This window comes from Pelophylax lessonae (genome assembly GCF_965119305.1).
Source record: "Pelophylax lessonae genome assembly, chromosome: 1".
Taxonomy (NCBI): domain Eukaryota; kingdom Metazoa; phylum Chordata; class Amphibia; order Anura; family Ranidae; genus Pelophylax; species Pelophylax lessonae.
In genome coordinates, this window is record NC_138768.1 from 601,865,731 (window position 1) to 601,887,910 (window position 22,180).

Consider the following 22,180-nt stretch of genomic DNA (forward strand, 5'->3'; position numbering starts at 1 on the left):
ACGTTGCAATGCTTTCTCACAGGGCTGTGGAGTCAGAGGAAATTTTGGGTACCTGGAGTCGGAGTCAGCAAACAATGCACCGACTCCTACTAAATTTAGATTGGAATTAAAAAAAAAAAAAAAAAAGCAAGTTTAAATGTCCCAAAAAGTTGTAATTAATGACTTAGTATAAGGAAACTTATAATTGAGGAGGCCAAATGTAAAAAGGAAGAACTACAGAAAGTTCTGAAAGGACGTTTTGTCTTCCTTAAAATGGATGCATGCACATGTCACAGAGTCAATTATTTTGCTATTAATCTTAGATTTGTGTATGAAAAGAACAATAACACGGACCCTCGGATTAAAGGACACTCAGGCACATCACACCAGTGATTACCTTCAGAAGTTAGTGGAGGGTGTTCTAGAAGATTTTGAAATTACAAAGGAACAGATTTTATGTGTTGTGACAGATAACACTTCTAACATGTTGAGCACAATTGAAAAGATGAACGCAGATGAAGAAGGTAAAAAACAGATATTAGAGTTAGAGGAAGACAGCTCTGCAAGTATTGGAGAAAGTTTAGAAACTGAAGAGAATGCTGACATTTTTTTTAGACAACTTTGTTGAAGAAGCATTGAAGCTTGCTACTATTCATCATATGCGATGTGCTGTTCATACACTGCAACTTGCCATAAGAGATGGATTAAAAGATCGCCATGCAGCTACACTAATTGGCAAAATTACGGCAAGTAACTGTTGCAGCCAGGGCCCTCGAAAACAGATGCAGTTTTGAAAAGACGTGCAGGAAAAGGAGCCATTTTGGATCAAACAACTCACTGGGGAAGCACTTATTTAATGGTGAAGCGTTTGCTTGAACTTAAAGACTTTATAGAAGAGATGGACAATGAAAATCTTGCATTAACTGAAAGCCAGTGGACACAAACAAAAGAGCTGGAGAACCTTCTTTCTCACCCCTTTACTGTCACCAAGAGGTTGCAATGTGACGATCTAACCCTGGGTAAATTCCTCTTAAAATGGAAGAGCCTGTTATATCGCCTGAACAAAATGGAGGGTTAATAGCTGAGGGCATTGCATCTTCAATGATGAAAAGAGTCTTTTGCTGGAAAATGAAATCTTGTTAGCGGCTATTTATGTCGACCTAATGAGCCGACTTTTGTTGAACAGTGAACAGACTGCTACTGGGGAAAAAGGCCCTCTATGATGTAGCAGTTGGCATGAAGGGATTACGACCTGAAATACCTCCACAGGATGAAGTTCTTTTAAGCAATCGTGGTAACTCAGGATCATCTCCTTCAAACGAAGAATTCGACTTTGATTCCATCTTAGACAAAATGGAAGTTGCTAAAAGGAAAGCGACGTCGCATAAGCGTTACAGAACCAGTAAATGTCCAAATAAAAAAATTCCAACAGGAGTTTTATAAAGCACTAAAAGAAGTTGAAAAGTATGATCGCTCATCAAAACTTCCTGTTGAAGAAGCCATCCTTGTTTATCCAGAGATGGTTAGTGATGTGGCCAGAATAGTTACTGCAATGCCACCCACCCAAGTCAGTGTCAAAAGATTAATACATATTAATACAGAGGAGTGGGAAGTAAAAAAAACTGAGGAGTCGGAGTTGGAACATTTATCTACCGACTCCACAGCCCTGCTTCCTCACGGCCTGTCAGTAGGCTCTGCACGAGGTCCGAACATAGATCAGGCTTCAGAGGCAAGGGAGATTGGAAGATTTAGAGGCATGGCTAAATCTACCCCAACTTCCTATATATATCCCCTCCTCTCTGCTGTTAATAAGTCATGGCCTGCTTACAAACATATTAGGACCCTTGCTGGGAACAGAGGACCAAGTCAGTCAAGAGGGCACTGCGGCAGAAAACACCAGTGTGCTGGTTACCTTGAGAGATTTCCTACTAAAATCTGCCAGTGCCCTCCACACTCACAAGGAAAGGTTGTTTGGCCATTTAGCACTTGCTGCGACCTGTAGTCCCACAAGGAAGGCACTGAGGGTAAGAAAAATGGATCTGGAAAAAGTCTCCTAATCCCAGATGGAACCATTGAGAAGCTAGATGTTTTAAGTGCAGACTTGACAATCACCACTAGCAAAAAGGCTGAAACTATGCCTAACAGAGATTTCTGGTCTTTTTTTGCCATTGTCCAATCCCCTGAAGGTGGCAGCATACCCTAAGAATGGAACAATATAAATAATTGTGCGCTACCACTGTGAGGGGGGGGGGGGGGGGGGGAGAGTGGGAATGCCCCCCCAACAGGATCCCGGCTACATCCTGCTCTGGCATGGCGGGTCCTGACCTGCCATCCCCGAGCATACCTTAGGAGTTGTTTATTTTGTATTGCACGTTGAGTGCCAGTTCACACTTGTGTGATGCGGGAAGGCTGCGAATATGCAGCCTGTTCCCGCATCGCATCCGCACATCTGGCAGTTCACACTGCCATATGCGATACGCAGGGGGTGTCAATTAAAAGTTAACGACACCCCCAGTTTGATTACATATCGCAGTGCAATCTGCAAGTACGCACAGAATCGGATCGCACAAGTGTGAACCACTGTGCGATCCGATTTTGAGGCGGCTCAAAAAATGCCTCCTGTGCGTCTTTGGTGCGGATGCGCTGCAAATTCAGCCATACCAAGTGTATGGCTGAACTCGCATCCGCACAGGAGATCGCATGTAATGAAGGAGCATAGCGCTCCGAATTACATGCAATCAGTGCATCCGCACAAAGTCATTTAGTGACGTCTTCTTTGCACTGCACTTTCCTATTGTTAGCACGTTATTGTATAGCTTGTTGTTTTTCATATATCGATAAAGTTTATATATTTTTTATTTGTATTTTTCAAAAGAAGCATACCCCCAATGTCATGGATATGAAGATGTTCTGTGTCCTGTGATGTAAGAAAGCAAAAGGGACATTCTTTTGAGGAAAGTGAGGTGCATATTTGGGACAGAGAGAACTGGATCACAAGAGATGACAAGGAGGTTATCTACGTCATACTAGAACAACCATCACTTAAAATCTAATGGACAGAAAATAACCTAACTGGACACACAAGAATCATGAACCAATGTTTTTCTAAAGTCACACACCCTTTCTCCATGTTACTTGCCTAAAACCTGCCCACCTCTCCTATGCACTTTTCTAAAACCTTCACTGTTTAATGTCACCTTTGGCACTCTACTCTTTTTGTATAAAAGATGAAAACAGCTATTTTTCATAATAAATTTTCCACCCAACTGATCATCAGGCTTTGAAATGCCAACTGAAAATGCCTACATAAGAGCATTGCTTTTACTATATTGGATTGCCAGGTAAAGAGGTTTGTATTGCTGATTATTATAAATAGTTAGAGATGGCTGTGACAATAGTTCTCTTAATAAACAGTGAGCAATAACTGGATTTTTGTAAGAACTTACCGTAAAATTCCTTTTCTCCAAGTCCATTGACAGACGCAGCAGCTATGCGTCTTTACCATTGGGTTATGCACTATCTACAGCAGTAGACTAGGCAGTGAAAAAATTCACTGACACCCCTTTAGGGGCTGCCCTTCTCGGCATAACCCCGCACACACCGTTTTCAAATCTGTTTCGTAGGAAGCAGTGAAAAGAAGACACAAACCATCCCCATAACAGAGGGGCGGGTGCTGCGTCTGTCAATGGACTTTAGAGAAAAGGATTTTTACAGTAAGCGCTTACAAAAATCCAGTTTTCTCTATTGTCCATGACAGACGCAGCAGCTGAGCTTTTACCATTGGGATTTCCCAAAGCAGTATAGGTATGATGGGTGGGAAAAACGCAACCAACAACAGTTAACGTATTTTCAAGGCTAGAAACGTAGCCAACTGGGTAACAAAAAAGCTCAACCAGTAAAAAAAACAAGTCTCTTTACACAGTAGCCTGCAAAATCTTGCGGCCAAAAGAGGCATCCAAAGATGCCAATAAATCAATATGATAGAATTTAGTAAGTATGCACGGACGACCAAGTCGCTGCCTTACACACTTGAGCAACAGATGCCTGATGACAAAAAGCCCAAGAGGCACTCAGCGCTCTAGTAGAACTCGCTCTCACAGGGAAAGGAGGAACCTGACCCTTCAATGAATAAGCCCGAACAACTGTCTGCCTAATTCATCTGGATATGATCATATTCTCTTTTTGTCCTTACTTAGGGATCTTGTAAGGGTTTGGCATTCGCAGCCAAACCCTTACGAGATCCCTAAGTAAGGACAAAAAGAGAATCTGATTTCCTAAAAGGCTCCGTGGCCGACAGGTAAACCCTGATTGCCCGAACCACATCCAGGGAATGCAAGGCTAACAATGTCTTCATTTAAATGGAAATCAGACACCACCTTAGGAAGAAAGGACTGATTAGGTCGGAGAACCACTTTATCTCTATGAACGACCAAGTAAGGCGAATGACAGGAAAGCGCCACCAATTCAGACACTCTGCGGGCAGAAGTAATAGCCACCAGAAAGGCAACCTTCTAAGATAACAAAGGCAGAGATATGCCCCTAATAATCTCAAAAGGAGGCTTTTGAAGAACAGACAAAACCAAATTCAGATCCCACGGAATAAAGGTGCGGATCAAGGAATTAGTTGCCAATGGGCGTTGGAAGTAAGTGGCTAAGGCCGACACTTGGCCCTTGATGGTGCCCAGGGCCAACCGTTGCTCAACTCCTTTCTGCAAGAAAGCCAAGACCCTCGCAACCGAAAACAAGCAAGGGTACAAGTTTTGCGATTCGCACCAGGAAATATCTTCCAAGTACGATGATACATTTTTCTGGAAGTCGCTTTCCTAGCCCTCAGCAGGGTAGGGATCATAAACCCCTGTCTCTCAGCAGCACCTGGCCTTCAACAGCCATGCCGTTAAAGCCAGTGACCGTAAAGCAGGATGGAAGATTGGCCCCTGAAACAGCAGGTTCTCCCTCAGAGGCAGCCGCCAGGGAGGCTCGATGACCATCTTTACTAGGTCTGCATAACAAGACCGGCGAGGCCAGTCTGGCGCCACCAGAATTACTTGCACCTTTTCCACCGCCAATCTGCGGAGGAACCTCGACACCAGCTGTATCGGAGGAAAGACACAAAACAGGGGATACTGGCTCCAAAGAGTCACCAATACGTCTGTGGCGTCGGCCAGAGGGTCTCGAGCCCTGGCCATGAACCTTGTAACTTCTTGTTCAGACGAGACTCAAACAGGTCGACCGCAGGGGTGCCTCACTGAACACACAGGAGATGAAATATCTCTGGATGCAGGGACCATTGCCCTTGGTCCAGAACTTGACTCCTCAAGTAATCCGCCTGCCAGTTCTCCACTCCTGGAATGTGAACTGCTGAAAGAGCCGGAACATGTTTCTCTGCCCAAGTCAGACTCTCGGCCACCTCCTAGGCCGCCCGGGCACTCTTTGTACCCCCTTGGTGATTGATGTAGGCCACAGCAGTGGCATTGTCCGATTGAATTCGAACCGAGGAACCTTGTAGCCGATTCGTCCAGTGGAGCAGGCAAAGCTTGATTGCTCTGAGTTCCGGAACATTTATCAGTAAACAGGACTCCCTGGGCACAGAGATTGCCCAGCACTCCACCCTAGCCCAACAGGCTGGCATCCGTGGTGACCACCGTCCACAACAGCATTAGAAAGGACTTGCCCTGGCTCAGGGTGGGCGACAGAAGCTACCAAGAGAGCGTTGACCTCGTGAGTAGGCTCAAACATATTATTCTGTCTAAGGACTCTGGATCCTTTTTCCACTTGACAAGAATCTCCTTCTGCAGAGGCCTGTAATGAAATTGAGCAAATGGGACCGCCTCGAAAGTCAACACCATCAGCCCCAGGGCTCTCATGCAAGTCCGTAGAGAGGACAGATCGTTGTCCATCAGCAACCTGATCTCTCCCTGCAACATCTGAAGTTTGTCCCTGGGAAAAAAGACCCTTAAGAGGAGTCCACGTCAGTTCCAGGTAATTCAGTCGCACTGATGGGGTCAGTGCAGATTTATTTGAAGTTGATGGTCCATCCAAACTCCTGAAGTGTCTGAACCAGGATTGACAGGTCGCCCAACAAGGCTGAGTGAGAGTTTGCTCTCAACAGGAGATCGTCCAGATATCACAGGAGCGCAATATCCATTTTCAGGGTAGCAAAGCCAGCACCGGGGCCAAAACCTGGGTGAAGGCTCTGGGAGCGGAGGCTAGACCAAAGGGTAATGCCACAAATTGAAAGTGCTCCTCCGCTACTACAAAATGGAGATACCTTTGATGTCCCCCGTATATAGGGATGTGTAGATACACATCTTAGATAATCGATGGAGGCTAGAAAGTTCCCTTGATTTAAAGATGCTACCACTGACCAAATAGATTCTATCTGAAACTTCTGCACCGCCAGAAAGTGGTTCAGTGACTTGATGTCCAAAATTGGACGCACCTTGCCCTCCTTTCTGGGCACCGTAAACAGGTTTGAATAAAAACCTCAAAACCGTTCCCGCTGAGGAACTGGCACAATCACTCCTTGTGCAAGGAGATTCTGCACTGCCTCCTTGAGCTCCTTTAAGTGATCCAGAGACAAACGAAGATTTGAGGAGAAAAAAATCTGTGTGCTGGGCAAGACTGACATTCGATCTTTTACCCTGAACGAATCAGTTTGTGAACCTATTTGTCCCGAATCAGATGTTCAGGGTTCCAGAAAGTAACGCAAACCCCCCCACCACCCCGAATCGAGTGAGGTCCCCCCTTAATGCCGAAGAGGATTTGTCCGCTGAACCGGACTGGTTAGTCTTCGGCTTACTTGGTGCCTCCTTGTTCCCTCCAGAGGCACTGAACGGTTTACCTTTTTCTTGTGTCCCAGCGGCACGAAAAAAACGCCTATGAGCGGTGAAAGAGGGCCCACGCTTACCGCGGTGTAGGGCTGAACGATATACGATGTGCACATCGACATCGTGCAGCGAACCTTGACGATAGTCACATCGCCGGACATGCGATAGTGTGGAAGGCAGAGAAGTGTGTACTATCACTCACAGCGCTGCCTACGGGAAGGGGGAGGGGGCACACAGGACATCTGCAGCCCGTCTCACTGGCAGCGATCATCCTCCTGTAACAGCAGACACCTCTCTCCCCACATCTCACTGAGCATCCCCTCCCCCTGCACATGTTCGGATGTAAACAGACAGGAGGAGGAGAAGGGAGGGAGATTTCACTGCCAGAGCCCCGCTGATGATCTGAGGTGTGCATCATTATAGATACAGTGGAGGGGGCGCACAGTAACCGGGAAGGGCAAGTAGCACACATGATTGGGGGGGGAGGGCGCAAGAGGATATGTATTGGGAGGAGAGAGTACTTCTGCTAGTGGGGTGGGGGGAGGGGGTTCCTCTTAACCTGCTGTGATACTTCCCACCCAGTTCCCTACAGTAACATTAACCCTGTATGGTACAATCAGAAGGCTGCAGTACTGCCCTACATTACCTTAACCCTGTATGGTCAGAAGGCTGCACGTTCCGTGTGCCTGCACAGTCACACGTGATTGGTTTGCTGTGCCACTGCTCATGGCACTCACCGCTCAGTCACAGCCAACATTCACAACATTCATCACTACTAAAAATGCGCGACAAAGAGGATCCACCGCAAAAAGATATCGCAATATATATCGTGGGGGAAAAAATATTGCAATGTGATTTTTTTTCAATATCGTGCAGCCCTACTGCGGGGCACCCTACCTTTTGAGGGTTGGGGGAGCATAGTACTCTTACCCCCATTAAACCTTTGATAAACTCATCCAAGAAGTCTCCAGACGTTCACCCAAATAGGGGAGATCTGTTAAGGCCTTCTTAGAAGCCTGGTCTGCCGACCAGCTCTTCAGCCACACCATGTGACGTATGGCAATCCCTACCGCTGACACTCTGGCAACCAGAGGGGCCGCATCACACAGAACACCAGGGCCTGGGCCATCTGGTCCGTGAGCTCAATCAGTGGTTAAGTTACCCCTAAGCACTTTAACCCATTCCATTACCGTCTGAGAAACCAGAACGGACCCAAGGACAAGTTTTAGTATCGAGCCTGCCAAAAAAGATGCAGGTGGCGGAAAAGGGATTCCACCCGAACGTCCACCGTGTCCGTAAACGCCAGGGAGTCTTTCACAGGCACCACAGTAGATTGGTTTAGCCTGGAAACCGGGTGATTCACCCTAGGTGACACCGTCCAGAAATTTGAGACTGCGTCAGCAAAGGGATAACGGCGGTTAAAGCGATTGGGCACCACTAGCATGTGCTTAATGCGCCGCTATTGCTCATTCACAATAGCGTGAAAGTCCTCGGGACAAAGGAACACCTGACATGACTTCTGGGCTTTGCGGGAGCCAAAAACTACTCGCTTTCCTGACTCTGTGGGCTCATCATCCAATTTCAATGTTTCTCGTACTGAACAAATCAGTGCTTCCACCATAGCGCATTCCGGCGCTGCAGCCGAGGACATATGCTCCTCACCATCCGACTGCGAGGACAGGGATCCCTCAGGGAGGGGGTTGTCCGAGGCGACCATATCAGGCTCTGAATCAGAGGACAGAGAAGGCAGTGGCCATTTTTGGTTAGTGACATGTTTTATACCAAAATCCGCCTTGGATGCCAGATTTTCCAATGCTGCAGAAAGACATGAGACTGATCCGTGATGATGATGCACCGGCAGTTGCACTGAGGGGGTCTGGAAGAGATATAACTGCTACGGACTCCATTTTGCAAGTTGTAAAAAAAAAAAAAAAAAGGCTTATCGCCCCTTTAAATCGTGATCGCGGTCCGTACAACTGTAACCGGAGTCACCCTTAAATAGTTAGTGGCAGGAGCAGAGTGTGCCCAAGGAATGCCCAAAAGAAGACTCTTATACTGTACCACGTCACAGTGTAATCAGCAACTCTGCAGCATGGAGCTTCAGCATGAAACGTCTCACAGTAAGTGACATAGAATCACAAGAAGCCGAAGGCTGCCTATGTAGCTCCAGGCTACAACAAAATGGTGCCAATGCAAAAGCATAGGAAGCTCAGTGAAAATGGCCACTGTACCTTACACAAAAGATAACTGATACCCACACTTAGGATGCCGGCTGAAAAGGCTGCCATGCGCTCAGGACCCAGACATGAGGCCACCACAGGGATCTACTTAAAAAGGACCACACAGGACAAGGTAACAGTGTACACCCCAACCCCCCCCCCCCCCTCGGCGGGAGCAGGGAGGTTAGGGCCTGGTCCTGATAGCCCTGGGGGAGTCCTGTTATCTCCAGGAGTGGGCCCACATCAACCTCCCCCCCCCGAGGCTGCTAGGGACATGAGGGGTTTAGTATTACTCAACATAGCATGGACCGGGCGGGCTCCGCTCCGGGCAGACCGCCTCCCACCCTAAGTGGTAAACTGCGACTCAGGGCGTTCCAGGTCGATGAGACATCCGCTCACAGGCTCGTCCCCATCCACAGGGGCTCCGTCGTGGCGAGGCCTAGTCGGACCATAACCTGCTCACGCTCGTCGGCCAGGCTGCGAGACCATAAGGATCTAGAGTGGAATCTTTATGGAGGCTGGATTCTGTTCTGGAACCACAGTGCAGCAGATGTGATGCCAGTTTAAAAGAGGATCTTTCTGAGATTGACAGGCGATATATTTGCAGCAGTCTGGTTAGTGTCCATTGTGACAAGGAGTACGGTTTGATGGTGGAGGCTTCTGGGGAGACTTGGGAATCCTTCACACCCTCCCCCCTGCATGATCTATATCCAGACTGGACTGTGATTGTCTTATCATTCAGGACTGTCTCATATTCTGCTTTTATTTGCAAGTGGTTTTATATGATATTTACATTGATGGATTATATGCATGGTTTTAACCACTTAAGCCCCGGAAGATTTTACCCCCTTCCTGACCAGGGGGTTTTTTGCGATTTTTTACTGCGTGAGTTTAATGGACAATTGCGCGGTCGTGCGACGCTGTACCTAAACGAATTTCACATCCTTTTTTCCCCACAAACAGAGCTTTCTTTTGGGTGGTATTTGATCACCTGTGCGATTTTTTGATCATGCGCTATAAACAAAAAAAGAGCGTAAATTTTGCAAAAATAATATTTTTCACATTTTTTTTTTATATGAAATTCCCCCCAAAAAATTGTAAAAATCTAAATTTAACATTTTCGGCCAATTTGTTTTACGCTACATATGTTTGGAAAAAAAAAAAAAAAAAATTGCAAAAAGCGTATTTTGATTTGTTTGCGCAAAAGTTATCGCGTTTACTAACAAAGGGAAAGATTTTTGTCATTTTTGGTGTTTTTTTTTTTAAACGAGTAATGGCGGCGATCTGCGATTTTTTTTGCGGGACTGCGACATTGAGGCGGACAGATCGGACCCTTGACTGACATTTTTGACACTTTTGGGGTTACCAGTGACATTACTGCAGTAATCAGTGCTATACATATGCACGGTTACTGTAAAAATAACACTGGCAGGGAAGGGGTTAACAGTAATGGAGAGGGAGGGGTTAAGTGTGTCCTAGGGGCGTGCTTCTAACTGTGATGGGACATGTCTACTATTGTAAAAACAGAGATCAACGGTTCTACATAGTAGAACCGTCTGATCTACATTTTTACACAGGGGAGAATGACAGGCGGCTTGTTTACATAAGCCGCCCGCCTTTTTCCCTCTCTACCGACGATCGTAGTGTGACCGGCAGACATCGGGTCCGCCAGTCACACGTGCGGACTCCTCAGTGAACGAGTCTCAGGGGGCGCGCGCTCGCCCGCTATTGGCTCACAAGCCAGTCACAGGCTAGTGACGTATATATACGTCACTTTGCCTGGCCGGGGCTGACCGCCGCAGTATATCTACTTTCGGCGGTCGGCAAGCGGTTAATAAGCATATTATAGCGCTGCTAGTGTTATAGATTTATTCAATATCATGAAGTGATTGAGAGTGATTCTATTACACCTTCCTATATTGCTTTTTTGTATAGCAGCTGCTGTGACCATCTGAGAGGTGGTTATATTGATTTTAACTCTATCATTACCTTATTTAGCGCTGGGCGAGTAAGAATTACAGTTTTTTTGAGGTGATTGTGCTTTTCTTGCTCCATTTTACAACCAAAAGAAAGCTCTATTTGTGGGGGAAAAAAGGACGTCAATTTTTTTTGGGTACAGCGCCGCACGACCGCGCAATTGTCCATTAAAATAACGCAGTACCGAATCACAAAAACTGGATTTTTCACTTACCGTAAAATCCTTTTCTCTTAAGTTCATTGACGGACGCAGTTCTCTCTGATTCAAAGAAGTAGGGTAATAGTGCCCCCTACAGGAGTAGGGCACTAGGCAGAAAAAAGTTCTGGCTACGCCTATGGGCAGTCCCGGAGAGTACACCCTCTCTCTTCCTGCATAGGATGCCAGTTTTGTATCAATGCAGTGTCAGAAAAGTAACACCAACTCAAAATAGAGGGGCGGGTACTGCGTCCCATCAATGAACTTGAGAAAAGGATTTTAAGGGAAGTCAAAAATCCAGTTCTCTATCGTTCATTGACGGACAGAGTTCTCTCTGATTCATATCAGTAGGGACGTCCCAAAGCAATGCCATAAAAAATGAGGGCTGGGAACAGCAGAAAAGAACAAGTCCCCAAGGCCAAACATAAATCGACCAGGCAACATAGGACTCATCAGCACAAAAGATGAGGCCCACCTGAAAACAAACCGTAAACACCCTCAAGGAAGGCCAAAAGGCTTGCAAACAGCAGCCAGCAAAAAACCTTGTGACCGAAAAGAGGCATCTGCAGATCCCAGCACATCCACCTTCTAAAACGTGGTAAAGGTGTGAACAGACTACCAGGTAGCCAACTTGCGACCTGGAGCACAGATGCCTACAAGGCAAAAAGCCCAGGAAGCACTAGGCGCCCAAGTAGAAACGCGCCGAAACAAGGAAAGGTAGGACCTGACCCTTAACTGAATAACCCTGCACCACCGCCTGTCCGATTCATCCGGGAATAGACGCAGCAGACGCAGGCAGTCCCATTCAGGGGCCATCCGTAAGTACAGAGGGCGAGCCTGGGTAGTCGCCAAGTACACCTTAAGTGTCTGCACTCTAAACAGAGTAAGCAATGCAGATTCCTTAGGATGTGAGGGCTCAGGACACAAGATGGGAATACAACGTCCCCGTGCAAGTGAACACCAAAAACCACCTTCGGAGGGAAGGACGGATCCGGACGAAGTACCACTTGGCCCCATGATCAATATATAGGGAGAACGACAGGACAATGTCGCCAGTGCCGACACCTGCACACAGAGTGACAGCAACCAAGGCCACCTCTTGTAATAAGGTAGGCAGGGGATACCCTTGAATACTCGCAAACAGAGGGTCTAAAAGAACTAACTGCACCATATCAAAGTCGCCAGTGGGTGACGGAGGTCGCACCGGAAACACCAAGTGTTGCACCCCCTGGAAGAAGTCACACACCAGGGAACAGGCGGCCAACAGCCTTTGGAAGAAATTTGACAAAACCGAAACCCGACCCTTGACCGTACCCAAGGCCAACTTGTGATCAACTCCCCATTGAAGGAAGCCAAGATCCGGGCCACCGAGTAAGAGCGAGCCCACCCTAGAAGTTGCTTCCCACGCTTCAAGTAGGGTGGGAATCACTGAAGCAGCCAAACCCCCGTCCTTCAGCACCTGGCATGCAACAGCCAAGTCGGCAAAGTCAGCGACCGCAGTCAGACGGCAGATGGGCCCTGGAAACAATAACTCCTCCCTGAGAGGAATTCTCCAAGGAGCATCTGCGGCCAGCTTGACCAGGCCGGCCTACCAAGCTTGGCGAGGCCCGTCCGCAGCCACGAGAAACACCGGAATCCCTTCCAGCCTCAATCCTGCAAAAAATTTTTGGCAGCAACTTGGGAGGAGGAAAGGCAGACCGCAGCCGAGACTGACCTTGGCCCATCCGTGAACACGCACACATGACCATGCCGGCTGCAGCCGGGAGCAGGTGACCATGCTAAACTCACGACATTGTTCAATTTGAAGCTAGTGAATGTTCTTGCCCATGACAGAACCCATAGTGTCACTATTGCACCCGCCAGAGGGTCCCGAGAGCGGGCCACAAACCGCAGCACTATCCTGTAGATGCGACGCCAACAGGTTTACGTCTGGAGTGCCCCCAACGAAGGCACAACTGCAGAAACACCTCCGGATTAAGAGACCATTCCCCTGCATCCAAGGCCTGTCATCCGCTCAATAAGAAAAGAGATGCGGCACTTCCAGTAGCAGGAAAACGTAATATTTATTGAATGAATGAATGATCCGACACCAGACATACAGGATAACACAATGATCAGCATCTGTCATCCGCCCGCCAAGGTTTCCACACCTGAAAAGAAAAAAGCGGAAGAGCTGGAACAAGGCGCACTGCCCAACAAAGAATTGACAGATCCAAGTCCACCTTGGTGACTGACATAAGCCACGGTCGTGGCGTAGTCGAATGAACGTGCACCGGGCAGCTGCAGGTGCCCAATCCAGTGAACCAGGGAAAGCCGGATCGCTCTCAGCCCCAGGCCATTGATTGGCAACCTGGATCCTCCAGGGACCATACTCCCGAAGAAGAGCACTTGCCGAAGTCTCCTTCCCACCCAGACAGGCATGCGTTATAAGTGTTCAGGAAAAAGTGGAGTAAGGATTCCAGCTCAAGACTCCCTAGTCAGCCAGCTCAGCCGGATCCGAAAGTCCAGAGAGAGTTTGGATTCTAGTTCCATTCAAGAAGGATCGCCTTCTGGGGGATCCCCGAGAGGGATTGAGCGAAAGGGAACATGTCGAAAGACGGCACCATCAGTCCCAGAACCCGCATACAGGTCCAAAGGGACGACCATGTGCGGTACATGAACCGCAGACTGAAGTTCCAAGAGTTTTTTTCCCCTAGATGGGTGAGGAAGCACCTTCAGGCCGAGTAGGCCTAGTCCGCAGGTCTGGGAAAAAAAACGATCTCATGTTCTCCAGACCAGAGTAGTTTGGAACCACACGTGGAAGTCTGGAAGGACTTTGCCACATCGACTGTCCCCGAGGGACGAAGAAACTGTTTGCGAGCAGAAAGGGAAGCACCCCGACTGCGACAAAGGCCCTTACCCTTGTTAGCCTGTGGAAGAAAACACTCTTCCCCCCGTGAGACCCTTATATAATGTCATCCAGGGCAGTGCCAAACAGGCGATACCCCTGAACAGGGAGATCCATTAAGATCGTCGTAGAAGTTTGATCCGCAGACCAACACTACGGTCAAGTAGACGCTGGACAACCACCGTCGAAAGCGACAAGGTGACCCATACAAGGAAGTCTCGACCACCGCGGCATCGCAAACAAATTGCAGCCCCTGCGCCAGCTGGTCCAACAGCTCCCCCAGGGCAAGAGGGACATGCCCCACACCAAGTCACGGCAGTGGAACTCCGCCCATCAGCCAGAGTCTGCGTGTCAAGGGAAAACAAACACTGTTCCCAGTGCAGACTACGTCAGGGAGTACAGATCGCAGGCCACAGCCCGCGCCATACCATCCCCCAAGTCCTTAAAGGACGGGGATTCCTGCACTGGAACAACGGTAGTCCCATTCAGCTAGAGACCGTACGTCCAACAAAGGCGGAACAGTCCTCTGTACCAGAGACTCCCCAAAAGGGCAATGTCTAACGGACGCTTAAACACACCAGGGGAACGTCTCAGGACGGTCCCCTCCTACATGTGCAGCCAGCAAAAAGAGCAGCTCCAGATGGCATGCGAGTGTAAGATGCCACCTGCGCCCCAGGCGCAGCCGCCGCTGCGACCCCCAAATTGCAGGGTGTCACGCACCAAAACAGCCAGTGCATCCACCAGCGCCTGTCGCAGCAGGGTAGGTAAAAAAGTAATCTCATCATCCGAGGAGACAGGGTGCGAGGTAACAGACCCGGAAGCCCCACGTCTGTGGCGGCTAAGCCAAACTCAGGCTCCGAGACATCAGTTGAGGAAGGGGAAGGCAGAGAAACGTCTCAGTGCACCTACCACCTTCACCCAAGCCCAAATGCTTCCCGAATTGCCGAAAAGGCATTGATGGACAGTGGAGATCCGGAAGGCCCTGCGGCCTCTGTGAGGGGGTCAGGTGGGAACAAATGGCCTGCAGGGTCCATACTGAACCTGAGGAACCCGCCAGCTACTTTAAAAAAAAAAAAAGACAAAAATTACATTTTTTTTTTTTTAAAAAGCGGCCCCAAAGCGCTACAGCGACCTCCGGAGGTCAGGCGCACGCTAAGACCCCCAGAGAGAGGGAAAGACCACTCTCATGGCACACTGTCCTCCAGGCACTCCCACCGGCCTCCACAGCAAAAAATCTACCGCAACAATGGCTGAAAACGGGTGTACCAAGATGGCCACCACCATAGAAGCAGACAGAGGCTACAAACAAAATGGCAGCCCTGCGTGGGAATCGGGAGCCACAGGGGGATTCCCCCAAACGCCCAGCCACAGCAGAAAACCCCGCCAAGCCCCCCCCCCCCCAGCTTCCCACGCGGCCTGCACACTAGGCCCCAGCCTCAGGTAGGCCCAAACATTCCCCCCACGTGGAAGGGGGGTCACACAAGGACAGAGGGAACCCTGGAGTGTGAGGGTCCAACCATCCCCGACAGTGGGCCGCGTCCACCCCAAAATCCACCAGGGAGGGGGGGGGGGGGGACGACGACGACGACACGTTTACTCACTATACCGGGAACACAGGCGGGCGCCATCTCATGACAGGACCCCACGCATCGAAGTAGGGGGGCTGGCGGCCAAATAGGAACGCTGCAACATCAGCCTAGACCCTGTCGTGTGCGTCCTGGCGAGACGTTTAACTCATGGGGCCAGTCCCCATCCAGTGGGACTATGCCACGGCCGACCCAGTGCTGAGCTGCACGCACTCGATGGCCAGACTAGGGTGACCACTGGATATGGGGGTCCAGTCCCCCAGTGCGGCATAATTGCTAGAAAATCTCAAAGGAAAAACGTTCCGGAGAAAAAAATGACTAGCTAAAAAAAAAAAAAATCTACATAAAAAAATTACTTCTATGCCAGGACCAAAGATCTCGGCAAGGAACTAGGCCCTCACTCCTGACTAGGCAGATTAAAACTGGCATCCTATGCAGGAATGTAGATGGCGCATAACCCAATGGTAAAGAAGTATAGCTGCTGCGTCTGTCAATGGACAATAGAGAAAAGAATTACATGAGGTCTGCAAAGCGCATTCTTTTTGCTCAAAAGATGCAATGGCATTATACATCTCCCTGAAAGTGACCAGTCCATCTCAACTTATCCTAGAAGCAGAGAGCTACCGTCCAGTTCTAGATATGTCAGTTATAGAAACCATATTGTACACACCAGACCACAAATTTTTAAGGTTAAGATAAAATTACTAGCAACGCAATGCAAAAGGACATGGCTAATTTTGTTAAAATAAAAGCTAAAAAATCTTTTACCTGGTTCTTAAGTTGTTCAATTTCACTTGGCAAAGATTTCAATTCTGACAAAAAAGCGATTTCATTTTCTAGACCATTTTTCTCTTCAAGAGCATTGGTAAGCTGCTTTGAGCAATCAGCAATCTTCTTTTCCAGTTCCACCCGAGAAAGCAGATCTGCAAAGCATAATATTGTATCACTAAAATTAATGAAATTTTATTAAAGTTGCTTTTAAAAGACTATTACATACTGAGGTGAAAGGGTCATATTCAAATATTTTATTTTTAATTGACAACTTAGAACAAGGGGAAATCCCTCTGCAGTATTTTTCACAGCTGTCTTTTCCAAAAAGATCTCCAATACCTTATAGACTAAGACCAAACAATCTATAAATGTGCCACGATCTTATGGGTAGGGTTATTTTAAGCAGTATGTTTCCTGGCAAAAATCCTTTACGCTTTTGCCATTTCCTCTTGCTATATACCCGAAATATGCTCTAGGAAAACAGATTTCATGTGCTCTTCAGTCTGGCATCAAAAGACCCCTAGGATTTCATTTAGGACCCTTTAGATGCCTTCCAAACTATCTGGTCAGGCGTTTTTGAATTTACAGTATTACTTTCTAGCTGCACAATAAACCAATACCCATAACTTACTCCAAACTTTTGTGTGTAACACCTGTACAGCTTCAGAGACAACTACAGAGAGGGCCATTGTGTTCTCTTATGAATACCTACATAATGCTTTTAAACAGCTGGCAATTGTCAGGGTACAGCCTTGAGTAATACCACATTAAATATAGGAAAGTATAGGGCTGCAACTAACGATTATTTTCATAAATCGATTAGTTGGCCGATTATTGAATCGATTAATCGACTAATTGGATAATGAAAAAAAAAAGTGTGGTGTATAATTTAGTTAAATATGTAAAGTTTTTAAAAAAAGGCAATTTATTCCTAAATATCTATATGCAGTGGTAAATATAACTAACTATATGGTTAGTGAGCAAAATCTCTAACCCACTCTGAGAATGACAGAAGAGATATAATGTATATACTATTAGGAGGATGAATCTGGTAAAAAATCATCAGACTCAGATCAAATTTTTTTCTAAAGAGTTTTTTATTTTTTTTATTTTAGTTTTGTCATAGACTCTTGTCATAGGCAGGTGGCTTGATAAAAGCTCCCTGCGCCTGCTGTCACTTATGCTGGCCATACAAAAACAATGTCTTCCTTCAAAAAATTTTTCATTTTAAGAACATTTGTTCGATTTTCAAATCGTTAGTGGGGTCAAAATCGTTGTTCGTTTTTGACCACAGTGACGGGAAGATTTGAATAAGTCGAAAGAGAAGAAGGGAAAACTTCTTGGTCAAAGGAATTTTCAGACAGTGTATGTGGTTTTCATTAAGAAATTACACTACTTTTAAAACTGAATGTTAAAAGCAAGTAAAATTTTCAAAACAACATTCTTTCATTCAGCGAATGTACAAAGATTTTTTGTATGAATATTCTCGTCTGAAAATCGATGGGTATGGCCAGCATAAGGCTCAGTTCACACCTATGCAGTTTGCTTTTTATGCTTTTTGCTGTGAGTTTTGCGCACGTGATTTTGCTGCGATTTGCTTTTTGCATTTTGTATGCTTTTTTTTGGCCAATTTGTTGTTGGGCAGATTAAAAAAACACAACAAACAACAAACCTATTATTCTTGCCTGCTCTATAGAATGGATTTGCACAAAGCAGTCCTGATTCTTCTCTTCTGGTGTCCCCCACCAACGCTTCTGGCTTCTACTGCCTTCACAGTGCCCCTATAGCAAGCTGCAAAGTATAGTATAGATAGAGTGCCCCTATAGCAGGGATCTTCAAAGTACAGCCCTCCAGCTGTTGTGGAACTACACATCCCATGAGGCATTGTAAAACTCTGACATTCACAGACATGACAGGAATTGTAGTTTCTGAACTGGAGAGCCATAGTTTGAAGACCCCTGCTCTTTAGCAAGGTAAAAAAAAAAAAAAAAAAAAACTTCTGCCTTTAGAACCACTTACTTTCTGCTCAGGACTACATGACCCATGAGGAATTGCGCCTCAGACATTCACAAGTTCTAAGGCACTTACTGACATGTATTGACTGTGTACTAAGCTGTATGTGTGCTGCACTGGGTCATCTGATAAGTAAACAAATAATGCATTCTGTATGCAGGCCAACTAATCGGCTGACCAACTAATCCATTATGAAAATAGTTGACAACTATTTTCATAATTGATTAGTTGTTGATTAACATAGTTTAATCAACTAATTAATCGATTAGTTGTTTCGGCCCTAATAAAGTATTTATGGTATTAACAATTGCCTCTGACAATCATTCAATTTGGGGCAACCCATCTATAGAGTTCCTGACAGTACCAAATGCTGCATTTTGGGAATCTATCATTACATTTATACACTATATTTTTGTTGGCAACAAATTTAAAAAAAGTTTCCAAGCCTTCCAATTGGAGGATGAATCCCTAAAGCATGTTTATGCAAATACTAACTTGCACATTCAGTAGTCATCCAATTTGGTGCTCTCGAGGTGATCATATCCCATCACCCTCTGGAGCAGCTCCACCTACGGTAAAAGTAAAGGGTTTTTGACATTTTTTTTTTATAGGGAAACTATAGCTAAAGATATTAAATTTTTAGCAAAAAAATATTAAGGCCACATGCACATTGTATCCATTTAGATTTATTTTCTCCTAACAGAAGAAAAGCAACAGAAAAAAAAAAATGTGGTAAAATCTGTTTTTGTAAGCACATTGACATGTTTGGTGCGAATGCATTCATTTGGCCAGAATAATAATTTATTCTGGCTATTAGAATGTCTTAAGGCACAAACGCGCATAAATGCACGAACGTGCATTTATTAAGCCCAAATGCTCCTCTTTAGAACGCGTCAGTGAGGTGTTTTTAGCCTGCCTCTGAATGCATCTACTTTTAAACTCCTGCAAACACCTGTGTGTGCATGAACACATAGGCTAACATGAAGGGGTGTTTAGAGGCAGAAAAAAAACAAAACAAAAAAGACAAACACCTGTAAAACAGGCATTATTGAGCTCCGGTGTGTACAAGGTCTTAATATAAGATGCAGCCAGGACACTGGTGTTACAGAGCACTCCATTTTTCTTTCTTATAATCCCTTTTAAACTCTGTACAGATCTTTCTGCAGAGCAACGCATTGCAAAATTAACAGACCTTTAGGGACTCTTCCTGCAAGAAGCCCGTTGAGCTGGTTAATCTCATTAAATGCACATTGCAGTTCTTTCTGCAAATCAGTTTGCATTCTTTTGTAATTGGACTTCTCCAATTCTAACTGCTTTTCGGAAGAAGAGGCATCTCTCTCTCTCTGTTGGCAGTGAAGTGAGAGTTCATCCTGTTAAAAAAAAAAAAAAAAACACATTGGTTTGATATATGTAGTTCGGTTTTATGATAACTAAATTATATAAAGCCTTAAATTGGTTTTAAAGTCTCGGGGGGGGGGGGGGGGACCTTTAATAACTATATATGATAGTGTAGGATAGGACTACATACCACCTCCCCCATAATATTTGGAGGGGGGGGGGGGGTTGTAGTACACGGATAGCAGGACATAATGCTAACTAATAACAGTCCAGAAGTAAAGAGTATAGAAAGTTATACGCTCACAAGATGTCTGGCTGATGAACAGGCAATTTTTGTTGTTTTTTTATTTTTACAGTGGTCCAACAGATAAAACCACTTTCAATGATAACCACTTTCAATATTATATTTAATTAAAAGAGAGTAAATAAGAGAAGCTTATTGTTGGCATTCATACACCATAATAATAGAGCTCTAGGTTTGGATGCTTTTGTTTCCCTGCTATCAGCCACCCACTGCCCAGACAGAATTTTTACTTCCAACAAGCTTTGATTGACAGCACAATATTGTCTAAACATATTCACAAAAGTGTATTTTAATGCTTTTGGTTCCAGAGAGCTCTGCATTCCTATATCATGTTTTTATAGCATTATAGTCTTAAAAAAAAAATATAAACCAATCTTTTTCCTCCCTATTGCCTAACCCCAGCTGCCACTGCCTCCCCATCACTTCCTGGAGCCATGTAATCCTGGTTAGCTCACTTCAGAAAACCCGGCCAGCTGTAATTGCTGACCATAAACTCTCTTCTGATATATGCACATTTCTGCTACTTGGCTCTCTGGATACTTTTAGCAAAGTTGTGTGTAAGTGAGAAGGGGGGGGAAGAGGCAGAAGTGTGAACTGGTTACATTGTAAGTTAACAGGCTGACATATGTGCTCCTGTTCTGTGCTGCATATGTCTGTTGTGTACAGGAGGTGTTCAATTTAGGGACAGTGACATCATACCCACCTACCCTTTTTTCACAGAAGACACATAAAACCTATAGTACACACAAATTAGCGAGGAAAGCATCTTAATTATAATTGTGGGTATGTTTATGCCAATAATTTATGGTATTAACGCCAGTAGTGTGATTTTCTTTGAATGGATTAACATTGGCAGAGCGACATTAAGGTACAAGTTTATTTCCATCTTATTATATTTCAATAAACCCTTGCTACACCTTTTATTATGATACAAGGTCACACTATTCGCTACAATACTAATAATACAAGACAAAAAAAAAAGTAGCAAATCAAAAAAACCTTCATAATGAATGTCATGGAAATTTTATGAAATGTGTGCATCGAGTAAATATTAGGATTTTTGATTTACCTGTAAAATTATTTTCTTATAAGTATATCACAGGACATGGACCAAAAAAGGGCACTGTACAAAATAAGGATAGAGGACCAGACAAAAATAGCAAGGTTTCCCATCCAGTCATAACTCCTCCTAAGTATCAGTTTTGTAGCAAGCAATGAGAGAGACCGACAAGGGGGAGGTATCTCTGTGTCCTGTGATGTACTCGATGAAAAAAAGTATTTAAAGGTTAATCAAAAAATCCTAATTTCTCAACCATACATCACAAGCACTGGTAGAACTTTGTAAACGTGTGAACAGAAGACCAGGCAGAAACTTTACAAATTTTTAAATTCTTCTAACCTCCCACACTGTTCTCCCCTCTGCCGTGGCTCAGAAAGAAGAGCGGATCCAACTGCACATGTGTCAGGAACCATATAGGCTGCCCAGGCTGGAAGTGCAGTGCACAAGAGAAGGGACTCTGGTCAATGGTTTGGTTGTCAGAGGGATTTGCGTGACATCAGAGAAACAGAGCTATATGTTTTTTAGTTCCATCTCTCTGGTGATGCCACACTAAGCATTCCAAGCAACCAAATGTCAATTCGTCCATTAGCTGTAGGGGAGAAAGTGAAACCACTGCTAGGCGAATGTAATTGCACTTCAACTATAGGGTTCCACAGCAAATCAGTTAAGACACCCTAGATTAAATAGCAACTTTAATTCTGATGCACTTTGTGCTAGAAACTCACCATTTTCTCCTTCAACTCTATGTTCTCACTTCTTAAGAAGGCAGCTTCCCTTTGAGCATCCCGGGTAACAGTTTCAGCATCACATAAAGACTGTTTCAGCTGAAGTACTTCTTCAAAAACTTTTTCATGGTCATCCCCCTAAGAAAATACCAAAACATATACATTAGGCAGAACAGAAAAGGATACAATGAGACTCACACATCTACAAACCTCACATCCACCCGAGGGGTCCTGCCACCAACTTTATACTGTATGTAAGAGCACACACAAAAAAAGTACGGTATTTAAAGCTCTAGCA

The 22,180-nt window shown here is 45.6% G+C and overlaps 1 protein-coding gene across 1 annotated transcript in view; it reads right to left on the minus strand.

Annotated features, from left to right (window-relative positions):
* The window catches only part of CENPE (centromere protein E), a 328,099-nt gene that overhangs the window by 217,930 nt on the left and 87,989 nt on the right, over nt 1–22,180 (minus strand). Inside the window, exons 21-23 of the mRNA XM_082248665.1 lie at nt 21,883–22,020; nt 19,648–19,825; nt 16,440–16,594 (exon numbers count right to left, since the gene is read on the minus strand). Coding sequence (XP_082104791.1) covers nt 16,440–16,594; nt 19,648–19,825; nt 21,883–22,020 — 471 coding nt within the window. The remainder of the gene's footprint in view (nt 1–16,439; nt 16,595–19,647; nt 19,826–21,882; nt 22,021–22,180) is intronic.